The sequence below is a fragment of the Capra hircus genome, chromosome 23 (assembly GCF_001704415.2).
Source record: "Capra hircus breed San Clemente chromosome 23, ASM170441v1, whole genome shotgun sequence".
NCBI classification, from domain to species: Eukaryota; Metazoa; Chordata; class Mammalia; order Artiodactyla; family Bovidae; genus Capra; species Capra hircus.
Window position 1 is genome coordinate 22,698,831 of NC_030830.1, and position 19,320 is coordinate 22,718,150.

The 19,320-nt window shown below is 48.4% G+C and overlaps 2 protein-coding genes across 4 annotated transcripts; both read right to left on the reverse strand.

Annotated features, from left to right (window-relative positions):
- On the reverse strand, positions 417-2,339 carry FKBPL (FK506 binding protein like). Of its 2 annotated transcripts, XM_005696548.3 has the most exons (3): positions 1,793-2,339; positions 1,116-1,552; positions 417-908 (listed from the first exon to the last, which is right to left on the reverse strand). In XM_005696548.3, the coding sequence occupies exons 1-3, from the start codon at positions 1,836-1,838 to the stop codon at positions 441-443; spliced, it is 951 nt and encodes a 316-aa protein (XP_005696605.2). In that variant the 5' UTR covers positions 1,839-2,339; the 3' UTR covers positions 417-440. The 2 variants fall into 2 exon arrangements, with proteins under 2 accessions (XP_005696605.2, XP_005696604.2); XM_005696547.3 differs by having other exon boundaries at positions 417-1,552.
- PRRT1 (proline rich transmembrane protein 1) lies at positions 15,051-19,299 on the reverse strand. 2 transcript variants are annotated; one of them, XM_018038961.1, is made up of 5 exons: positions 19,131-19,299; positions 18,303-18,446; positions 16,864-17,399; positions 16,328-16,513; positions 15,051-16,144 (listed from the first exon to the last, which is right to left on the reverse strand). In XM_018038961.1, exons 2-5 carry the CDS (start codon positions 18,319-18,321, stop codon positions 15,968-15,970), a joined length of 918 nt encoding a protein of 305 aa, XP_017894450.1. In that variant the 5' UTR covers positions 18,322-18,446; positions 19,131-19,299; the 3' UTR covers positions 15,051-15,967. The 2 variants fall into 2 exon arrangements, with proteins under 2 accessions (XP_017894450.1, XP_017894449.1); XM_018038960.1 differs by lacking the exon at positions 19,131-19,299 and having other exon boundaries at positions 18,303-18,768.

Here is a 19,320-nt window from a genome sequence, read left to right on the forward strand (position 1 = left end):
GAGGCCTGGGTACTGAGCACATGCGTCAATAGAAGAGGCGGTCGTACAGGCTGGGCCAATGGGAGCGCGGCAGGACGCTAACGCTCCCACAGTACTGGACAGTGAGGTTTGCGCATGCGCCAAACAGAACTCCGCCTGAAAGCGCGTAGGAAGTGTGGCTTTCAGGCATTGGATTTCCGCCCTCTGCCCCAGCATGTCCTAGATTTAGAAGTTTAGCTCATCGATTCATCTTCAGAGATGGACAAGCCCCCCCAAAACATAGCACACGTGACTATATAGCTTTTTAATGGTAAAAAGGGACGCTGAGACCACAGCTACCTCCCTTAGGAAGGCAGAAGCTTGGAGTGGGATATGGTGCAATTCTCCCTTGGTCCCCACCAAATCTCACAGCATAGACCACACTTCACATGTTCCTGTCTCTTTTAAGGTTTAACTTTTAATCAGCCAAACATCTTGCGCAGTCCTTGAGCCAGCCCTGCATCCTGTTTCTTCCCCTGAATGATCACCTTTCCCAGCTCCTCCTGGGCTGCGCGGTTTTTGGGGTCTACGGCCAACACCTTCTTGAGGTCAGTCATTGCTTTTTCCAGGTTTCCAAGAGCAGCCTGGGCAACACCCCTTCGGTACAACGCCTTTATATGCCCAGGCTCCCGCTCCAACACCCGGTCACAACTTTGGGCCGCCAAGTGAGGCTGCCCTAGCAGCAACTGACAAGCAGCCAGGTTGGCGTGAAGGACAGTTCGTTCCGGAGGGCCAGGTGGGGGTAAGGTCAGCAGCAGCCGAAGAGCCCGTGCATAGCATCGGGCAGCTCCTTCCGGATTCCCCGCTCGAAATAATTCTGTGCCCCTTGCACGTTCTTCTCTGGCCAAGGCCTCCTTCTCGGTGTCCTCCAGCTCCCAGGAGTCTCGACCCTGAGTGAAGGAGGCCAGTGTGAGCCTGACAGGAAGTCCAGAGCGCCCAGGGAGCTGAAGCTCTGCCTCCTCGCCTTGACACATGGACTCCAAGCATTTCTCTATAAGCTCCCCCCAAGTTTCCTCCCTCCAAGGGCCTAACCCCACAGTTAGTTCTGTCCAGCCCTCTGGCAGCCCTGACCCCAAAGGAAATCCAGAAGCCTGTACCCTGCAGCGGGAGCCCAGCTTGGGTTTGTCTAAGCCGTGGCCACGGACTACGATCTTCTTGACAAAGCTGCCATCAGGACAGTACCAGAGATCAGAAGCTTGAAGGGGCTCTGACATCGCACTGGCTGATCCATGAGACTTAGCAGAGTCTTTTTCAAGTTCAGCGGCCAGTTTTTCAGTTTCCTGAGGATTCTCTAGAATTTGGCTAGCTGAATCTGGGCTCACTCTCAGCTCAAGGATTTCCGTAGGAGATTCTTGCGGATGCTGCCTAATCTGAGTAGGTAATTCAAAGTTCTTTTCCCCTTGTTGTTGCGGTTGACAGCGGTCCTTCTCTCCCATTGAATTGACTGGTGGTGTATCCATTTGGGTGCCTGGCCCCTTCCACCGTGGGTAAACAGTTTTGGATAGAAAGGGATGGACAGAGTCCAGGTCAGCACCTGATTTGAAAAACAAAAATCAAAGCAATGCTATTGGCAGAAATTTTATTTAAACTCCTTTTCCGTCCTTTTGGGACCCCGGACCGCGGTCCTCAAAGTCCTCTTTTTTTTTTTTTTTTCTCCTTCCCGAATCTCTGTCCGGTCCAGTCTCCCCTCCAACCCCGAACTACAAGTTCCACAATTCCCTGCGGCTTGGGTAGCCATTCCCAACTACGGACACCCGATCGAGTCAAAAAATACCTGGGGGGGGCCGAAGCGCCTCGCCTGATGGCAATAGCCAGACCATTCAAATCACCTCTTCTTCCGAAGCCAGGTGCTACTGAGTACTGTCCTTGGAGTCTTTCCCCAGGTGGAGAAGATGGAAAGGGGAGCCAGGGGACAGCTGGACAGAGATACTGACAGCTAACCCTGGAGCCCGAGAGACAAGAGAGTCTAGTCAAATTCCTGGCAGCCAATCGGGAGGAGGGAGAAGTCTGATTAAGCCCGCCTTTTGGACGTTACATCATTTCCCCCACTGACTCACCGCCACACCCCAGCAAACGAGAAGCTCCAGGCCTTTGCAACAGGACTAGGCCAAATCGTACCGAGCTAGGCGAGGTACGGCTGCGTCAAATTCTGGAGAAGGTCTGGAATGGGAGATTGGGCCCAAAGAGGATATAATGGGGAATGCTGGAGCTGGGGTGACTGATCGCGGCTGTGACCAGTCCTTTTATCTGGCCACCTAAAACCCACTTGTGCTTTTCTATTAATACTTACCCCTACATTTGGCTTAGACAGTAAAGAATCTGCCTGCAATGCAGGAGACCGGGGTTCAATCTCTGGGTCATGAAGATCCGCTAGAGTAGAGAATGGAAACCCACTCCCAATATGCTTGCCTGGAAAATTCCATGGACAGAGGAGCCTGGCATGTTACAGTCCATAGGGTCACAAAGGGTCAGACAGGACTGAGTGACTTTCACTACATTTGGGACAGCCGGTCAGAGTGGCCAGTTCTGTTCAAGGTCCTTCAAAATAAACCCTGGAGGAATTCCCTAACAATCCAATGGTTAGGATGCTGAGCTTCCTCTGCAGGGGGCTGGGATTCCATCCAGATGAGGCTTGCCTTACCTTTGCCTCATGTTCATCAATGCCTTTTGAGCTCTACTTCCTCAAAGAATCTTATAGACAGTGCAAAATTTTCAAACTTTGATGACCCTACACATTATTTGGGGGAACTTGTTAAAATGCATGTTCTGACTTAGGAAGTCTAAGGTGGGACATGCTACTCTGCATTTCTAACAAGCTCTTGGATGCTGCTGCTGGTGGTCCATGGACCACACACATTGAATAGTGTGACTCTAGAATAATCTCATCCTGTCCTTTTGACCTTTTAGTCTGTGTCCTTTTAGTTTGTCAAGTATTTTGCATATGCATACGTCCTCAGTTGTGTCCCACTCTTTTGTGACCCCATGGACTGCAGCCAGCCAGGCTCCTCTGTCCATGGAAATTTACAGCCAAGAATACTAGAGTGGGTTGCCATTTCCTACTCCAATGTTTTACATGTATAACTGGTATAACCTGATCCACTGGACGAATCAGTGGAAAAGCCGGTCCTCCTCTTCCTAATAAAACGTGTAGGTCCCTATTGTGATTCAGGCTTGCTCCTCCAGCTCCCTGCACAGGCGGGCTATGACAGCTCTTCAGGGAAGGAGAATTCCATTCTTAGTTCTCACTTTGGCTCCCTCTTCAGTTTGCAATTGTTCAGTTCACAATTGTGTCCCAGACTAAAGGACCATGCCAGGAGGGGAGGTAATGTCATCATTAGCCACAGACTTGTGTCAAAAGAGCCTTCTCCATTTTGTGTTTCGTCTCAGATCACTAAATTAGACCTTTTTTCCCTTCAAGCTTTATTTCTAGGTTCTGTGCTTAGTGTAACCTTAGTCCACTTCAACTAAGGCTAAATACTCTGATTCTTGGAATCCTTGTGTTCCTTTTGAAAACTGATCTACCTTTTCTCCCTCCCTGCTCCATTTCAGGGATTTCTAGGAAAGACAGAAAGTCTAGAATGAGTCACAGATTTGATTACATCCTGATCCCTGGACAAAGATTGCTAATTTGTAGTACGTGTACCTTAATTGAGAGGTCCACTCCAATGACCCTTCAGAGAAGCTTCTCTCAATTAAAAAAAAAAAAACAACAAACTACTCTGCTACAAATGTATTGCTTTGTAATGGTTTCTTACTGTTTTGTGTGTATATGTTTCAGTTCCAACAGATTCCACAAGGCATGGGCCTTGCCTCTATTTCTTTTTTCTTTTCTTTTTTTTTTTTTGAAGCAAGGAAAGCAACCTTAGTTGGAAAGCAGCAGACCAAGAAGATGGCAGACTAATGTCTCAAAATAACCATCTTGTCAGGGTCTAGATGCCAGTTTGTTTTATAGAACAGAGAGGGAGAGGAGATGAAGTAAAGTAAAAAGGCCATTTTTCTTTAACATAGGAGGAAATGTGTTAATTTCTTCTTTTCTGCAGCCATTGACAGGTGGACTGAGTCAGACTGTCTCTCTGTGAGCTGAATAAAGTGCCTCTATTTCTTTTGTGTTTCGTCTCCTCCATTCATTCATTCAACAAATATTTATTGAGCACCTCCTATGTTCTAGACAGGATGCTAGGAACTGGGGATACATAAATGAATGAGACAGAGACAGTCCTTATTCTCATGGAGCTTATAGTTGGGGCATGGAGAATAAGTTGTATGAAGTGAGAGATACTATGAGAGTGGATGAGGGGTGAGGGAATATCCCTTGAGGATGAGACTTTTTTTACTTTTGAGCCTTTTTTTACTTTTTTACTTTTTGAGCCTCGGAGTATTTTGGGATCCTAGTTCCCCAACCAGTAACTGAATTCATACCTCTGCATTGGAAGTGCAGAGTCTTTAGCTACTACCGCACTGCTAGGAAGTCCCAAGGATGAGACATTTTTGTTACCATCTAAAGAATGAATTAGAACTGAACCTCTGAACACAATAGACCACATACTGAGGAACACTGAATTAAATATTTGTTTCTTTGGGTGATCCCTTGTCATCATTGTGACTATATGTAAAAAACATAAGGGACTTCCCTAGTGTTTCAGTGGTTAAGACTTCAAGCTCCCAGTGCAGGGGTCATGGGCTCGTTTCCTGGTGAGGGAACTAAGAGCTGTGCGACTTCACCAAAAAGAAAAAAAAAATGTTGAAAACAAGCAAATACATTAACAAAAGTCCCAGACTGCTAAAGATAGTGATCAAAATCACCCAGGAAGAAAATATTTTTATTTTTAAAAAGATGACCCATTAAAACCAAAATGCAAAATTTAAGTCTTCTAAGAGGACTGAAAAGTCCCCAGAAAAGACATTCATGGGTCTGTAAACCCTCCCTGTTCTCAGCTTGAGAAGCATAGGCCTAGGAAGGGGTCAAGATGTGAAGACTCAGAAATGGGAAATAGTATCTGCTGTCCCCCTAAAGCGTTACAACATGAATGCTGACGGAGACACTGCTTGCTCTCTCAGTTTTCCTGCCCTTGCATCCTATATTCTAGGGCTCAGTTCTCTGGAGATAGTCACTAAGGAATGAAAAAAGAGAAGAGAAACAAGCCTGGAGGATTATATCCCCAGGCCTGTCTAGAGATCATTGGATCTCAGAAGATCTGGCCTTATTCTACTGCTATCCTTGCCTGACCCCATAAAGGCATTGTTTTGTCTTCATTAGAGACTAATCCTGGGAATTCACTGGTGGTCCAGTGGTTAAGACTCTCACTGCAGGGGACACAGTTTCAATCCCTGGGAAAATAAGATTCCACATGCTGCTCTGGTGCAGTCAATAAATAAATAAAGACCTGATCTGGTGGGAGAATGCAAAGAAAGGTTCAGGAGCTGGTGCAAAGTAATTTGTGAGCTGATTGTTGTTACATGTCTTAACACACACAGAGCCCTCTAATAGGTGAAGTTCCATTCTGTAAGCAAATAGAGTAGGGGTGGTCTCCAGAAGAAAAGAACCAGATAACAGCTTTTTAACATAAGAGAAGCCATTTTAGGCCCAAGCCATTTTGTGATCTAAGCCTGGCCATAATGCTTGCCCTTGAACAAGTCTCAGTAATAATGATCTTATGAGAACAATGACTGTTAATGATCTCTGAGAGACAGCAGTGAGTGGTCCTAAAGACAGATCTTAGTTCCCTGCCCAGGAATTGAACCTGTGTAATCTAGATGAGAAAGAACCCTAGCCACCAGACCAGCATAGGCTAGAGATTAGAAGCAAAGTGACCCTGGCTCTTTATCCCCGTTTGAAAGCAAGAATGTTTCAAGGAGGCAAAAGCTGTAAAAAACAGATACAAAGTTAGAAAGACAGCACAAGTGGGAGAGCACACAGAGGGAAGCAGTTTGTTTATTTAAGACTGAAGAGAGGCAGAAATACATACTCAAAGAGGAATGCAGGGGTCCTGAGTGAGAAGCAAGCAGGAAAGAGGTGAATTAATTACTTATATGGGATAGTCCTTCTGGCTCTTTGTTTACATTTGGCCAATTGTCTTGTCTCTTTCCTCACACCTGACTGGTCCTTGGATGCTTATCAAGATGCATGTACAGCTATTTGCTAAGATAGCTCCCACCACAGAGGTCTGTGGGTGCATTTCCACACTTATTATGGGATGGCTCTCTTCCCTTTTTGACCCCCAAGAAGCCTTTCTGCTCACATGCAGACAGGAAAGTCTTCCTTGACCTCAAGAGTGGGCACCTTATCTCTTTAGCAGAGCTCAGGTTTTGCCACCAGTTTTGTCCTCAGAGTGTCTGGGTGAGTACAGAGCTTGAATTTTACTCCGCTTCACGACACCAGCCCAGGAACCCATCATGAGCCTACCTCATTACCAGGCAAGAGAAGTAACAATAGCAATGAATAAATCAATCATAAAGACTTCCAGTTCTGTTTCAATGATATGAATAGCCAGAAGCACTTTCTTGAGCTGCTTTGCAGAATTCAACACCCCTCACAAGTGCTCGACCACCAGATCAGCTAGTACCTGAAGGATGCTGATGCTTCTGACCCTCATGACTTGAGTCAACTAAAGCTTGAACTCTGTTGACCTTTGCCCCAATTCTATACTGAATTCTCCTCTGTTCAAGCCCCTTCAAGAATATGAATAATAGGGCTTCTCTGGTGGCTCAGTGATAAAGAATCTGCCTGCCAATGCAGGAAACACAAGTTTGATCCCTGATCTGGGGAGATCCCACATGCTTCAGAGCAAGTAAGCCATGTGCCACAATTACCGAGCCTGTGCTCTGGAGCGGAAAAGGCAATGTACTGCAATCCACTGCCTCCAAAAGGCAACCCACTCCAGTACCCTTGCCTGGAAAATCCCATGGACAGAGGAGCCTGGTAGGCTGCAGTCCATGGGGTCTCGAAGAGTCGGACACGACTGAGTGACTTCACTTTCACGCACTGGAGAAGGAAATGGCAAGCCACTCCAGTGTTCCTGCCTGGAGAATCCCAGGGATGAAGGAGCCTTGTAGGCTGCGGTCACTGGGGTCGCACAGAGTCAGACACGACTGAAGCGACTTAGCAGCAGCAGCCTCAGCAGCAGTGCTTTCTACTGAAGTCCATGTGCCCTAGAGCCTGTGCTCTGCGACAAGGGAAAACATTGCAATGAGAAGCCTATGCATTGTAACTAGAGAGTAGCTGCCACTTGCCACAGCTAAAGAAAAGCCCACGCAGCAATGAAGATCCAGCGCAACCAAAAATAAATTAAGAAAAAAAAATTTTTTTTTTGAAGAAAAGAATATGCATACTTTGCCCAAGTCCCTTCATGAGTATGCACGTACGCTTATCTGAAAAATTCCTCGGTTTTGCTGTTCAAGAAGACACAACTTTGGGAAAGATCCCCAGTGTTCTCCTTACCTGCTGTAAGTAGTAAATACTTCCTCCTACCAGTCCTTGGCTTGGTTGTGGCTTTTGGATCAACGCCCACCAAGAGATGAACCCAGTTTTGGGATAACAGTTCTTTTATCTATTCTGTAATCTTTACTGAGAACTTAGGATTAGTCAGTGAGCCATGGAGATAAATACAAAACTCCCCATCTAACAGTGGTAAAGAGTTATAGTTGACAAAAGCTCCAGATGAAAGGCAAAAAGTTACAAGTGGCAGGGAAGTTATTTCCAACTGGAGGTGATCTGAAAAGGACTTCAAAGGGTTGAGCCTTGAAAAGTGATAGTTGTATCCACCTCTTTGCTATTGCATTGACTAGGCTCCTCTGCCCATGGAATTCACCAGGCAAGAATACTGGAGTGGGTTGCCATTCCCTTCTCCATAGAATCTTTCTGACCCAGGGATCGAACTTACCATCCGAGCCACCAGGAGAGATGGCCATAATTTTGACATGCAGAGATTGATTTACTGCATGTGGAGGAAGCTGCACAAGATAGGAGATAAAAGGAAAGGAAAGCTGCTTTACATCCGTGTTATTCATCTCCAGCTTGTCAATTTCAGCATCTCTTTATACTGTCACCAGGCATCAAGCTGACTGGAAGTTTTTACACCCCTCACATTCCCCTGCATTCCATACTCATCACAAGGAACCATATGCTACACTTATTCTCTGTCATTTATCATCAGAATAAGAGACAAAAATTCTAGTTTTCCAAAGGCTAAATAAATTTTCCCTTCTGTTTAGCTTTGGTGGGTTCTGTGGTTTTTTTAGTGCTGCTGGGATTTATGTCAAAATAGTTCCTTTCTCCTCTCTGCTTCCAAACTATTTGGCTTATGCTTCCCTTATAGGTAGGGTTTTCAGGCAAGATGAGGCAGTGAAGGGCAGCCTTTCCATAATAAAATGTTAAATTATGAAAGATGCTGTGTATGAGTACCAATGTGTGACCGTGCATTATGACCACAATGCTACCAGATATTGCTCTATGTGTCTTTTGTGTATTACCTCATTTCTTCTCACACAATTCCATGAGCTACTTATTCAGTCCCTGAACAGGGATCGAAACTGCATCTCTTGCAGTGGCATGAGGAATCTTAATCACTGGACTATCAGGGAAGCCTAGATGGTGCTGTTTTTATTTTTTTTTGATGGTGCTGTTTTTAATCAAATGACGAGGGAAAGCCTTCTTGTAAAGATGATATTTGTTCAAAGATATAAATGATGTCAGGGAGCAGGCATGCAGATATCTGAAGGAATAGTATCCAAGGTAAGAATGCAGAGGCCCTGAGGCAAGAAGGAATTATATTTTTATATTAAATCATAGCTGCTAAAAGAAGAATAATGGGTCCAGAGTGGATGAATCAGAGTAAGCGAGGAAAAGAGTAGGAGGGGATGAAATCAGAGGGGTGGGGAGAAGCGAGGTCAGGTAGGCCAAGGTAAAGGTTTTGTTCTGAGTGTGATTGGGAGCCATCAGAGGGTTTGAGCAAGGTGAGTGATATTATCTGGTAATTTAAAAGATCACTCTGGTTTCAGCATGAAGGAAGGACTATGTAAGTCAAAAATAAAAGCAGAAAGTCCAGTTAAAGGGCTAGCCAAGAAACGACAGCAGCACAGGAGCTTGGATTAAGGTAGAGGAGAGGGCCAAGGGCAGAGGCCGGAGCCCTCTATTATTTAGGAGTTTGAAAGAGTCCATGAAGACTGAGACGTAGCAAATAAGGAACTAGTGTATACTTTCTTAAATTGGATCCAGAAAGAGTATTCAAAGTGAAGAAAGCAGTTCAAGGAGGAAGTGATCAACTGTGTCAAATGTTGCTAATGGTTCTAGACCAGACTTTCTCAACCATGGCACATACATATTCTAAAGTAATTAAACATCTTTCAGCTTAAGGACTAAAATCTTCTGGCTATTGTTGAAGCTCCCTATGTCTCTCTCTCCAATCAGAATTCTCCTGGCTGGGATGGGTGGGTGGGAGAGGGATGGAGTGGGAATTTGGGATTAGCAGGTGCAAACTATTATATATAGAATAGATAAACAAGGTCCTACTGTATAGCACAGGGAACTATATTCAATATTCTGTGACAAACCATAATGGAAAAGAATATTAAGAATGATGTGTGCATGTGTGTGTGTGCGTAAGGCTTCCCTGGTAGCTCAGATGGTAAAGAGTCCGCCTGCAATGGAGGAGACCTGGGTTTGATCCCTGGGTTGGGAAGAGGGCATGGCAACCCATGCCAGTATTCTTGCCTGGAGAATCCCTATGGACAGAGGAGTCTGGCAGGTCCTAGCCCATGGAGTTGCAAAGAGTCAGACATGACTGAGCAACTAAGCATACATATATGTGTAACTGAATCACTTTGCAACACAGCAAAAATTAACACATTGTAAATCAACTATATTTCAATTAAAAAACAAAACAAAACAAAAGAATTCTCTTCTTGTCGTGGGCTAACCACTATTCTGAATTTTGTGCTATTACTACATAGGTTAGTAGCAAAGGAATTTATTTTTCCCTTCTTCTCAAAGATGAGCTGTATTAGTATAGCATGTTTGTATGGTGCTGGAATGTTTTAGTAATGAGGGGAAAACTGATTATGTGAGAGGGATAGGGGATCATTTCAAGAGTTAATTTCTGCACAGGTAAGAAGGGTGGGATCCTAGTGCCCACATAGGATGGGGACAGGTCAGCTTCTCTGCAGTAACAAGGAGAAGGCACTGAATTCAACAGAGATGCATGTGGCCTGGTAGATTTGGAGCTGGGACCAGAGGAGGTTCTCTTCTGAGAGTTTCTATTTTCTCACTGAGATAGGAAAGAAGGTCTTCATCTTGTGAAACTGTGATCTCAGATTTGGAGAATGTGGGAAAATGCAGGCTTTCAGGCCACCCTTAGCTCTCAAAGGAAGTGAGACTGGTTGGTATGACTGTGCATTTTTTCCAGACATATTCAGCACTTAAGTACAGGTATGGTGCAGACAGAGTTGGATTTGGAATCACCTGGGGATGTCTTTAAAAATATTGATGCCTGAGTCCCAAGAGATGGTGATTTAATTGGTTTAGAATGCGACCTGGGCTTTGGGCTTTTTAAATGCTCCCCAGATGACTATAATGTATTGCCAGAGGCAAGAATCATGACTCCAAGGAATACCTGGAGCTGTGTTTAGAAACCTACTGCTTTATTTATTTTTTAAAAGGCAACTTATACTCAGGTTTTTAAAAATTTATTTATTTTTGGTCTTTGTTTGGGGTCTTTATTTTGGGTCTTTGTTGCTGCTTGAGGGATTTCTCTAGTTGCAGTGAGCAGGGCTACCCTTCATTGAGGTGCACAGGCTTCTCATTGAGGTGGCTTCTTCTGTTGCTGAGCACAGGCTCTAAGCACACCGGCTGCAGTAGTTGTAGCACGCAGGTTCAGTAGTCATGGTGCATGGGCTTTAGCTGCTCTGAGGCATATGGAATCTTCCCAGACCTGGGGCTGAACCCGTGGCCCCTGCATTGGCAAGTGGATTCTTAACCACTGGACCATCAGGGAAGTCCCGAGAGATTCCTTCTTGCTGCAGTGAAGGAGTGAATTGATCTGAGCTTTGAAGGATTGGTACATTTTGGCCGAGTGTAGAAGCAGATGTGAAAGGAGGGAAAATATCATAAACATAAGCTTAGATGTGGTCTGATACACATGGCAAGCACCAAACAATTTGGTTTGTAACAGGCAAATATTAGAGAAAGAGCTCTTAGATTTGAGGACAGCTGGGTAAATAAAGATCTGGAGGTGGGCATGATGAATAATACAGTTTGGTTCCACAGAAAAATGGATGATTTCAAATTATGGGAGAGGTCAAAGCCCAGATTAAAATTTTGTGAACAGTTGAGTAAGCAATAGGGAATCTTGAAGGGCTTTTGAGTAGCATGTTAAGAGTTTATAAAAAGTGTGTTTAGGGAGGGTAACCTGACAGTGGTGTTAAGGGGGACCTGGAGTAGGAAAAGGTGGCAAAGAAGGAGACCTACTAGGGGAATTGTTGTAATAATCCTAGATGAGGTCATTTTCCCAGCAAGAAGTGGGGAAAAGTTGCAGATTCAAAAGACATCATGATGGCAGAATTGACTGGGCTTAACAGCTCACCACAAGTAAAGGCAGGAAGGAGGTGGAAGAGGCATCAAGTTTTCAAATAAGGAAGGGCATTGGGAAAAAGAGGAGAGTGAAAAAGTTGGCTTAAAGCTCAACATTCAGAAAACTAAGATCATGGCATCTGGTCCCATCACTTCATGGCAAATAGATGGGGAAACAGTGGAAGCAGTGTCAGACTTTATTTTTGGGGGCTCCCAAATCACTGCAGATGGTGATTGCAGCCATGAAATAAAAAGACGCTTACTCCTTGGAAAGAAAGTTATGACCAATCTAGTTAGCATATTCAAAAGCAGAGACATTACTTTGCCAACAAAGTTCCGTCTAGTCAAGGCTATGGTTTTTCCTGTGGTCATGTATGGATGTGAGAGTTGGACTGTGAAGAAAGCTGAGTGCCGAAGAATTGATGCTTTTGAACTGTGGTGTTGGAGAAGACTCTTGAGAGTCCCTTGGACTGCAAGGAGATCCAACCAGTACATTCTAAAGGAGATCAGTCCTGGGTGTTCTTTGGAAGGAATGATGCTAAAGCTGAAACTCCAGTACTTTGGCCACCTCATGCAAAGAGTTGACTCATTGGAAAAGACTCTGATGTTGGGAGGGATTGGGGGCAGGAGGAGAAGGAGACGACAGAGGATGAGATGTTTGGATGGCATCACCGACTCATTGGACGTGAGTTTGAGTGAACTCCGGGAGTTGGTGATGGACAGGGAGGCCTGGCGTGCTGTAATTCATGGGGTCACAAAGAGTCAGACACGACTGAGTGACTGAACTGAACTGAACTGACAGAGGGAGGCGAGGTGGTTTTCAGTGTCATTTTATCTGTTTGGTTTGGAACCAGCTGAGCTTAGAGGATGGGCTGCATTGCTTCCCTGGTAGCTCAGACTGTAAAGAATCTGCCTGTGATGTGGGAGACCTAGGTTCAACCCCTGGGTTGGGAAGCTCTCCTGGAGAAGGAAATGGCAACCCACTCCAGTATTGTTGCCTGGAGAATTCCAGGTTGCAAAGAGTCAGACTGAGTGACTTTCACACCTAGCATTGTCCACATGTTCCACAGACACCAGAGGAATGCTTATAAATACAGAGTTTGGAGAATGTTCTACTCAACTTGGACTGTTAACAGAATACCATAAACTGGCTATCTTATAAACAGCAGAAGTCAATCTCTCAAGTCCTGAAGGCTGGAAATTCCAAGATCAAGGTGCTGGCAGATTCAGTGTCTAGTGAGAGCTTCTTTTGGTTCACAGAGTACCTTCTAGCTATGTCCTCACATGGTGGAATGGTAAGGGAACTCTCTGGGGATCTTTTATTAATTAAAACAATTAAAAAAATATTTTGACCATGCCACAGGGCATGTGGGATCTTAGTTCCCAGGCCAGGGATCAAACCCATGACCCCTGCCTTGGAAATGTGGTGACTTAACCACCAGACCACCAGGGAAGTTCCTCCGGGGTTTCTTTTATAAGAGCACTATTCTCATCCATGAGGGCCTACCCTCAAAACCTAATCATCTCCCAAATGCCACACTATCACACTGGGGATTAGGGTTCAACAGATGAATTTTGAGGAAACACAAACATTCAGTCTGTAGCAAAGAAGCATTTGGTTACAAATGAGGTAAGTTTGGAGTGGATGAGATTTTTCAAGGGAAATTCTCAGAGAAGGAAAAAAACAAGTCCATATATAGATGCTTAAGGCACAGAAGGTAAAAAAAAAAGGCGGGGAGAGAGGAGGAAGGATAAAGTGAGGTTTGTGTGTGCACAGAGTCGGACACAACTGAAGCAACTTAGCAGCAGCAGAGGCAGAAGGGGAGCAGGTAATATACCCCTGAACCTGGGAAAGTGGGGAATCCAAGGTGAAGGGACAAACATGGAAGGCTTCAGAGAGGCAGTGTACTGTGAAAATACCTTGGGTTTTGGCTGCTGGTAACTTTGGGTCATTGAATACTATTTGAAAATACAATTTCAGTAATGTTTGGATTGGAAGCATATTCCAAAGGGTTAAGAAGCAGCGGGTATGAGGGAAAGACATTTCTGACAGCAGTACACCCTATTGAACGGAGGTGGGAGAGGGGAGGGTGGGGTTGGAGGCGGTGAGTAGGTAGTGAGGAAGTGCAAACTGCAAATGTAAGTTCTTTTTTCACGAATTCGGGTAAGTAAAGCACAGTAAACCTGAACCGTCCAAAGGAGAACCCACAATCCCATCCTCCTCTCGTGTCTCCTATCACAGTGCATGGCTTCCTGTTTAGATTATAAACTTCATGAGTTTCAGGGTTTACACCTGCTGTCGGAGATGATGTCTCACCAGCATCCTGCATGGAATTCAGGATAGGACCCTGTCCTGCAGGTGCACAGCTGAAGATACCACGTCCACTGCTTGTCCACCTCCCCCTCCCGAAGAGGTCTCCTAGATTGAGGGTAACTAGCCCAGGTAGACGTGTGAGGCTACTGACTTTCTCCCTGGCATTCTGCTTTAGTCAGAATATTTGTGTTCCCTACACCAATACATATGTTGAAATTCTAATGTGCAATACAATGGTATTAGGAGGTGAGGCCTTTGGAAGGCACTTAGGTCCTGAGAGTAGCACGCTCATGAATGGGATTAGTACCCTTGTAAAAGGGACCCTACAAGGACTTCCCTGGTGATCCAGGGGTTAAGGCTCCGCGCTTCCAAGGCAAGGGGGTGTGGTTCGATCGCTGAACAGGGGTGAAATAGGATCCCACAAGTCCCGTGGCCAAATAAATAAATATGAAGATAAACCCCACAGAGCTCCCTAGCCCTTTCTGCCAAGTGAGGATACCGTTAGAGAGGAGCCAGGGATCGGTGTACATTTAGAGATCTACAACTCAGAAGAGGGCTTATACCTGACCGTCCTGGCACCCGATCTCAGACTCCCAGGAAAGCTCTGTTCTTTATAAGCCACCCAGTGATGGTATTTTTGTCACAGCAGCCCGACCCCCGCAGCTCTGTGTTCCCTCTGCCTTGCCTGCCTACACTGGTACAACACAACAAGCAGGGCTCTACCGGGAGTTGTCTGCCACCCTCCAGCCTGTGAGCACGAACAGCTGTGGGCAGCTGGGCATGTTTCCCTACCCCATGCCATCCTATCCTGGGCCAACTTTTTCAGAATACTCTGCCTACTTTCCTCCTTCCTTCCTGGAATTCTGGGGAGAGATCCCTGGATCTGCTCGAAAATCTTCCTCCAGTCTTAGGTCCAGTCTTGTAGGGAATGGAAAAGGTGTGCTGGGTAAAGAAATGTCTACGAAGAATGGATCCCCAGGGCTTCGCCAGTAGGATTCCCAGGGAAGCCTCTCTTTCCCATCTTTGTGCTTGTCTCTCTGGTGTGCGGGAATCTCTCCACTCACTATCGTCTCTGTCAGTTTTTGTCCGCCCCTCCCCCACGTCGCCAGAAGAGGAGATAAGTGAAAGGCGAAACCAAAGGAGCCGGGTCTTTGCTAGTCTTCGGGATTGCGGGTGATAAATCCACTTAATCTATTTAATATTGTCTTTCGGAAATTCACACACACACTCACACACAGATCAGAACAAGGTGAGGACTAATGAGGAAAGGGGATTGGGCTGGCTCCCTCCAGATAGTGGAAGGTTTGTACCCTCGGTTCTTTCTGCCCGCTTGCCCAGTTAGGGTAGGAGGAAGGGAGTATTTACAGAGAACCGGGACGTAATCTTCATCCCAGGGAGAAGGTTCCCAAACCGGTAACCTCCCAAATCTCATTCCAAACCCCCCCCCAAAACCCCAAAGTTATAGAGGTCCTGGGATTAGCATGAAAATAGACTGGTATGGAGTGGAGGAGAGACAGAAATGGAAGTGAGGGTGGGGGTTATGGCTAACCTGGGGCTCGGCTCTGACGCCGGGAGAAGTTGCGGAGTGACAAGTATACTGACAACTATCGGGGCGAGGCCTGGCGCCACAAACCCAATCACCGGACTGAATCACCCCGCAGGGAAGAAAAGAAGGCGGAGCCTGCCGACCTGGAGGCGGGGTTTTATCAGAGCCGGGGCGGAACCTATGGAGGAGGCGGGGCTTTAGGGACCAGTTTTCAGGCTGGGGAGCCGCGACCGAGAGAGTTCGGCTGGGGGTGCTGTATTTAGAGGGGGTGGGGGCCTGGAGCGACTGAGGGCCCGGCCGGGAAGTGGCGTCCCTATTAGTGTGGGTTTTGGCGAGGTTCCTGAGGAACTGGATTCCGAGCGTGCTCGCAAGGCGAGAGTTTCCGTGGAGGCCTAGTTTAGGATGTAACCAAGTCCAGTAGCCCCAGAAGCGGGTGTGCGGGGCGCCCACTGTGGATCCCCGGCTTGACGGCAAAACGTGCTTGGGACGTCGAGGGGCGCAGGGTGGGGCCGGGCCGTGGATGTCCTTACGGATCCCAGTAGTTCTCGTGGTGCTGCGCTGCTATGATGATGACTACGGTTAGGATGGTACAGAGCACCATGGCTGCAATGCCCACCGCCAAGGAGATAAAGGAGAAGTTCCGGGCCTCGCGTGAAGCGATCTCAGCTGACACCATGTCTCCGCGGGCCAAGGCCGTGCGCACCTGCGGGGGAGGGGGAGGGAGAGAAGATCAGAGAGCCGCTACCTCGGCCGCATGCCTCAGCCTCCTTCTAAGATACTCTCCAAAACGTCCAGCACTCCCTGGGAATAAGAACCTCTTGAGTCCTCCTCTCCATACTCCACCTCCGTCCTCTCCCTCACCCTCACCGCCCCCCCCCCCAAACACCTGCACTGCCTTGAAGATGGCAATGATGCCTGTAGGCCAGAAGCAGCAGATGGTGGTCAGCACCGCGATGGGCATGTAGTCGTGGGGCGGGCGCCTTGGCTCCAGCAGGGCCAGCCCTGGGCCCTGGGGTGGCGGGGGGAGCGTGGAAGTTACTCCTGTTCCCCCCGGGGTCGCGCCTGCATAGGGCTGTGAAAGGAAAGAAGGTTGTGGGGAGAGGACGTCTATCATTCTTACCCTCTCTGAGCCCACCAGCTTTCCACGTCTAGCAGAGAAAGAAGGTTGTTTCCCTCTTTTAAACCTCCTCTGGACTTCAAGGCTGTTTCCCCTGCCAGATCTTGATCTTTGACACCAACAGACCACCCACCCCATTCCCAGCTCTTTCTCTAGTCTCTCCTCTCCCTTGCCCCCAGATCGCCTCCTGGTCCCGTGGTTCTGTTCCTCTTTCCCACCAGTCCCCAGTGTGCCTCCAATTCCATGTCCTGTTCCATCCTGCCCCCAGCCTCGTCCTTCCAGTCCCCTGTCCGTCCTGTACTCACCGTGCCCACCGGGTAGACCGGGACGTAGGCAGTGCAAGGCTGCAGCTGTAGAGGGTAACCGGGGGCTACGTAGCCCCCCAGCGGCAGCGTGCCTACCGCTCCTGTGTGCGTGGGCACCACGAAGCCTGGGGCCTGGGCAGTATGAGAGGGCGCAGGCGGGGGCGGGGCGGCGGCGGCGGGCGGCGGTGGGGGCAGTGGGCCCTCGAAGCGAGTCTCCTGCAGGTAAGGGTCGGGTGGCATGCGGGGCAAGGTAGCGCAGCCGGATGGGGGCGCCCCAGCGGCCGGGCCAGGCGGGGCATGGTGTGGGGGCCTTGGCAAGGTGGCGGAGGACGAGGGACCGCGCTGAGCGGCGGCCCCAGAAGCCAGGCCCCCTGCCCCTAAGCGCGGGAGGGTGGCAGTGCCGGACTGGTGGTAGTGGTGGTGGTGGTGATGGTGCGAGGAAGGGGCTGTCTGTGGGGGCGGGGCAGGAGGTTCGGCGGGGGGCTGGGGGGCATTGTAGGGTGGTGGAGAGGTGTGAGGGACTGAGTCAGGGAGGCCTGGGGACGGCAAGCAGAGGAGCCAGTACCGGGAGAGATAAGATAGATGAGATGAGGGAGGGAGAGACACAGAGGGTCAGGGATGGAGAAAGATAATGGGAGAGACAGAGAGGAGATGAGTGAGAAGCCATCTCTCATTCTTGGGGCAGGAGAGGGGTGGTATCTAGGCCAACAGCCCGTCCCTGCCCCCCCTCCCTTTAATCTAGTTTTGAGGTCATAACTCTCTTCTGCTCCTCTCCCTGCTTCAGCAATGGGCACACAGCTTTAACCTGCAGACCCAAACTCCTATCCCTCTTGGCTTATGGCTGCTTTGGGGTTCGCCTATCTGAGCTAGTCCTGCGTGTGCACATGTGTAGACATGCAACACTTGTGTGAACATGTGCTCAGTCCAACAGTTGTAAAACACATGTAGGATAACATGTTCCACTCTGCCATTCCTTTAGTGAGGAGGGGGGTCCCCTAGTCGCTCTTGGAATCTCCGAACCTCTTTTAGGGCAGATTAAGAAGGGTCCTCTGGATTTTACTCCCCTGGCAATCCCCATCTGATCATCTCTCCATATTACCCCGCTGGATGTCTCCATGCGGGCCAGCGTTATCTGTCCATCTGTCACTCCCAATGATGCTATCCATGCAGTACCTGGCTGATGCTAAACCAGTCTTGTACTTCCCTCACCCTCTTAACCTGCCCCCCCCCCCATGTTGTTGGCAAGGGACCGAGCCTGAGACTGGCCAGAGGAAAGGAAGAGAAGGGAAGGATATAGAAAGAGGAGGGGGCTTGGGGGGAGGGATGTGGAGAGCTGGATAGAAGGGGAATGAAGCAGAACCACCCGCTAGGGAGGGGAAAGGGAGGGGGGTAGTCAGGAGACAGTGGAGAGGGCGAGGGGTTTTGTTGTTGTTTTCTACCTGACTTTTCGGATGACATGCTTGCGCTGTCCCTGGGACAAGATCCGTGCAGCCGGAGTCCAGAGTCGGGGTCCCTGGCTAGCACCGGAGTCTGGGTGCGCAGATTGCGCAGCCGGTAGCAGCGCAGAGATGGAGAGATGAAGACTGTGGCGGCGGGGGGCGGAGGGAAAGCTGAGAGGGGGGAGCTTAAAGGGACCGAGGCGAGGGAGGGGGAACCCTTCAGAGATACCCCCACTTGGTCTCTCTCCGCTTTTGGACTATGTCTCGCCTCCTCTAACCCCGGCATTCAAGCCCCCAGTTTGGGTTCCTTTGGAGTTGTCATGGAAACTGGGAGGCAAGCAAGACCAGGCAAGGCGGGTGGTACTAAGGGAAGGAAGGAGGGAGAAAGAACCCTCTGGAGTCTTCCCCTTCAAGACTGGCTGTAGTGATTATACTGTAGGAGGAAGCGAGCAGGTGCTCAGTGGATTCAGTACCCCAGTTCCCTCTGGATCTTCTTCACCCCAGTCAGCCCCCGCCCCGCCCCCCCCTCCCCCCACACACACTCAGCCTCTCTCAGAGTCCCTGTAAGATCTCGGGATCTTCTCCCAAATCCTTGGCTCTAGTTTCCCTATCTGTACACAGAGATGCCTGTATGAGAGAGAACCCTAGAAACAACAACAAAAGTTCCCAGGGTTATGATCTCGACCTGCCGCTCTGGCCAGGGAGGAATCCGGAGGTAAAGTGAGAGGCCCCAGTCTATAGTCGCTGGGAGGTAGTAGGGCTTGTGGTGTGTTGAGGGGCAGGGGTAGGACGAAGAGGAAACTTGGGGGATACTTAGTTACCTCTTACCTTCAGTATGTAGGAGCTGTAGCGCGTTGGGAGGAGAGAACGAATCAACTGCTCATTGCCGGCAGCTCAGTTTGGCAGTACATGCTTGCCTCCCCTTCCCCCGCTTTGCTTACTAGGCTTCTTAAAGACTTTCCAGGGCCCGCAGTGTTCAGATCCATTCCTGAAATCCCACCCACCCACCACCCCCGCC

What these genes read in the sequence shown, in the direction of transcription:
- PRRT1 (XM_018038960.1), bottom strand. Translation starts at nt 18,588, where the DNA reads ATGCCGGGGTTAGAGGAGGCGAGACATAGTCCAAAAGCGGAGAGAGAC. An exon ending in CATGTCATCCGAAAAGTCAG is followed by an intron (nt 17,400 to 18,302) that starts GTAGAAAACAAC and finishes TGCCGTCCCCAG; the next exon opens with GCCTCCCTGACTCAGTCCCT. An exon ending in CGGTCTACCCGGTGGGCACG is followed by an intron (nt 16,514 to 16,863) that starts GTGAGTACAGGA and finishes TTCCTTTCACAG; the next exon opens with CCCTATGCAGGCGCGACCCC.
- FKBPL (XM_005696547.3), bottom strand. Translation starts at nt 1,838, where the DNA reads ATGGTCTGGCTATTGCCATCAGGCGAGGCGCTTCGGCCCCCCCCAG. An exon ending in GGCGCTTCGGCCCCCCCCAG is followed by an intron (nt 1,553 to 1,792) that starts GTATTTTTTGAC and finishes TTTTCAAATCAG; the next exon opens with GTGCTGACCTGGACTCTGTC.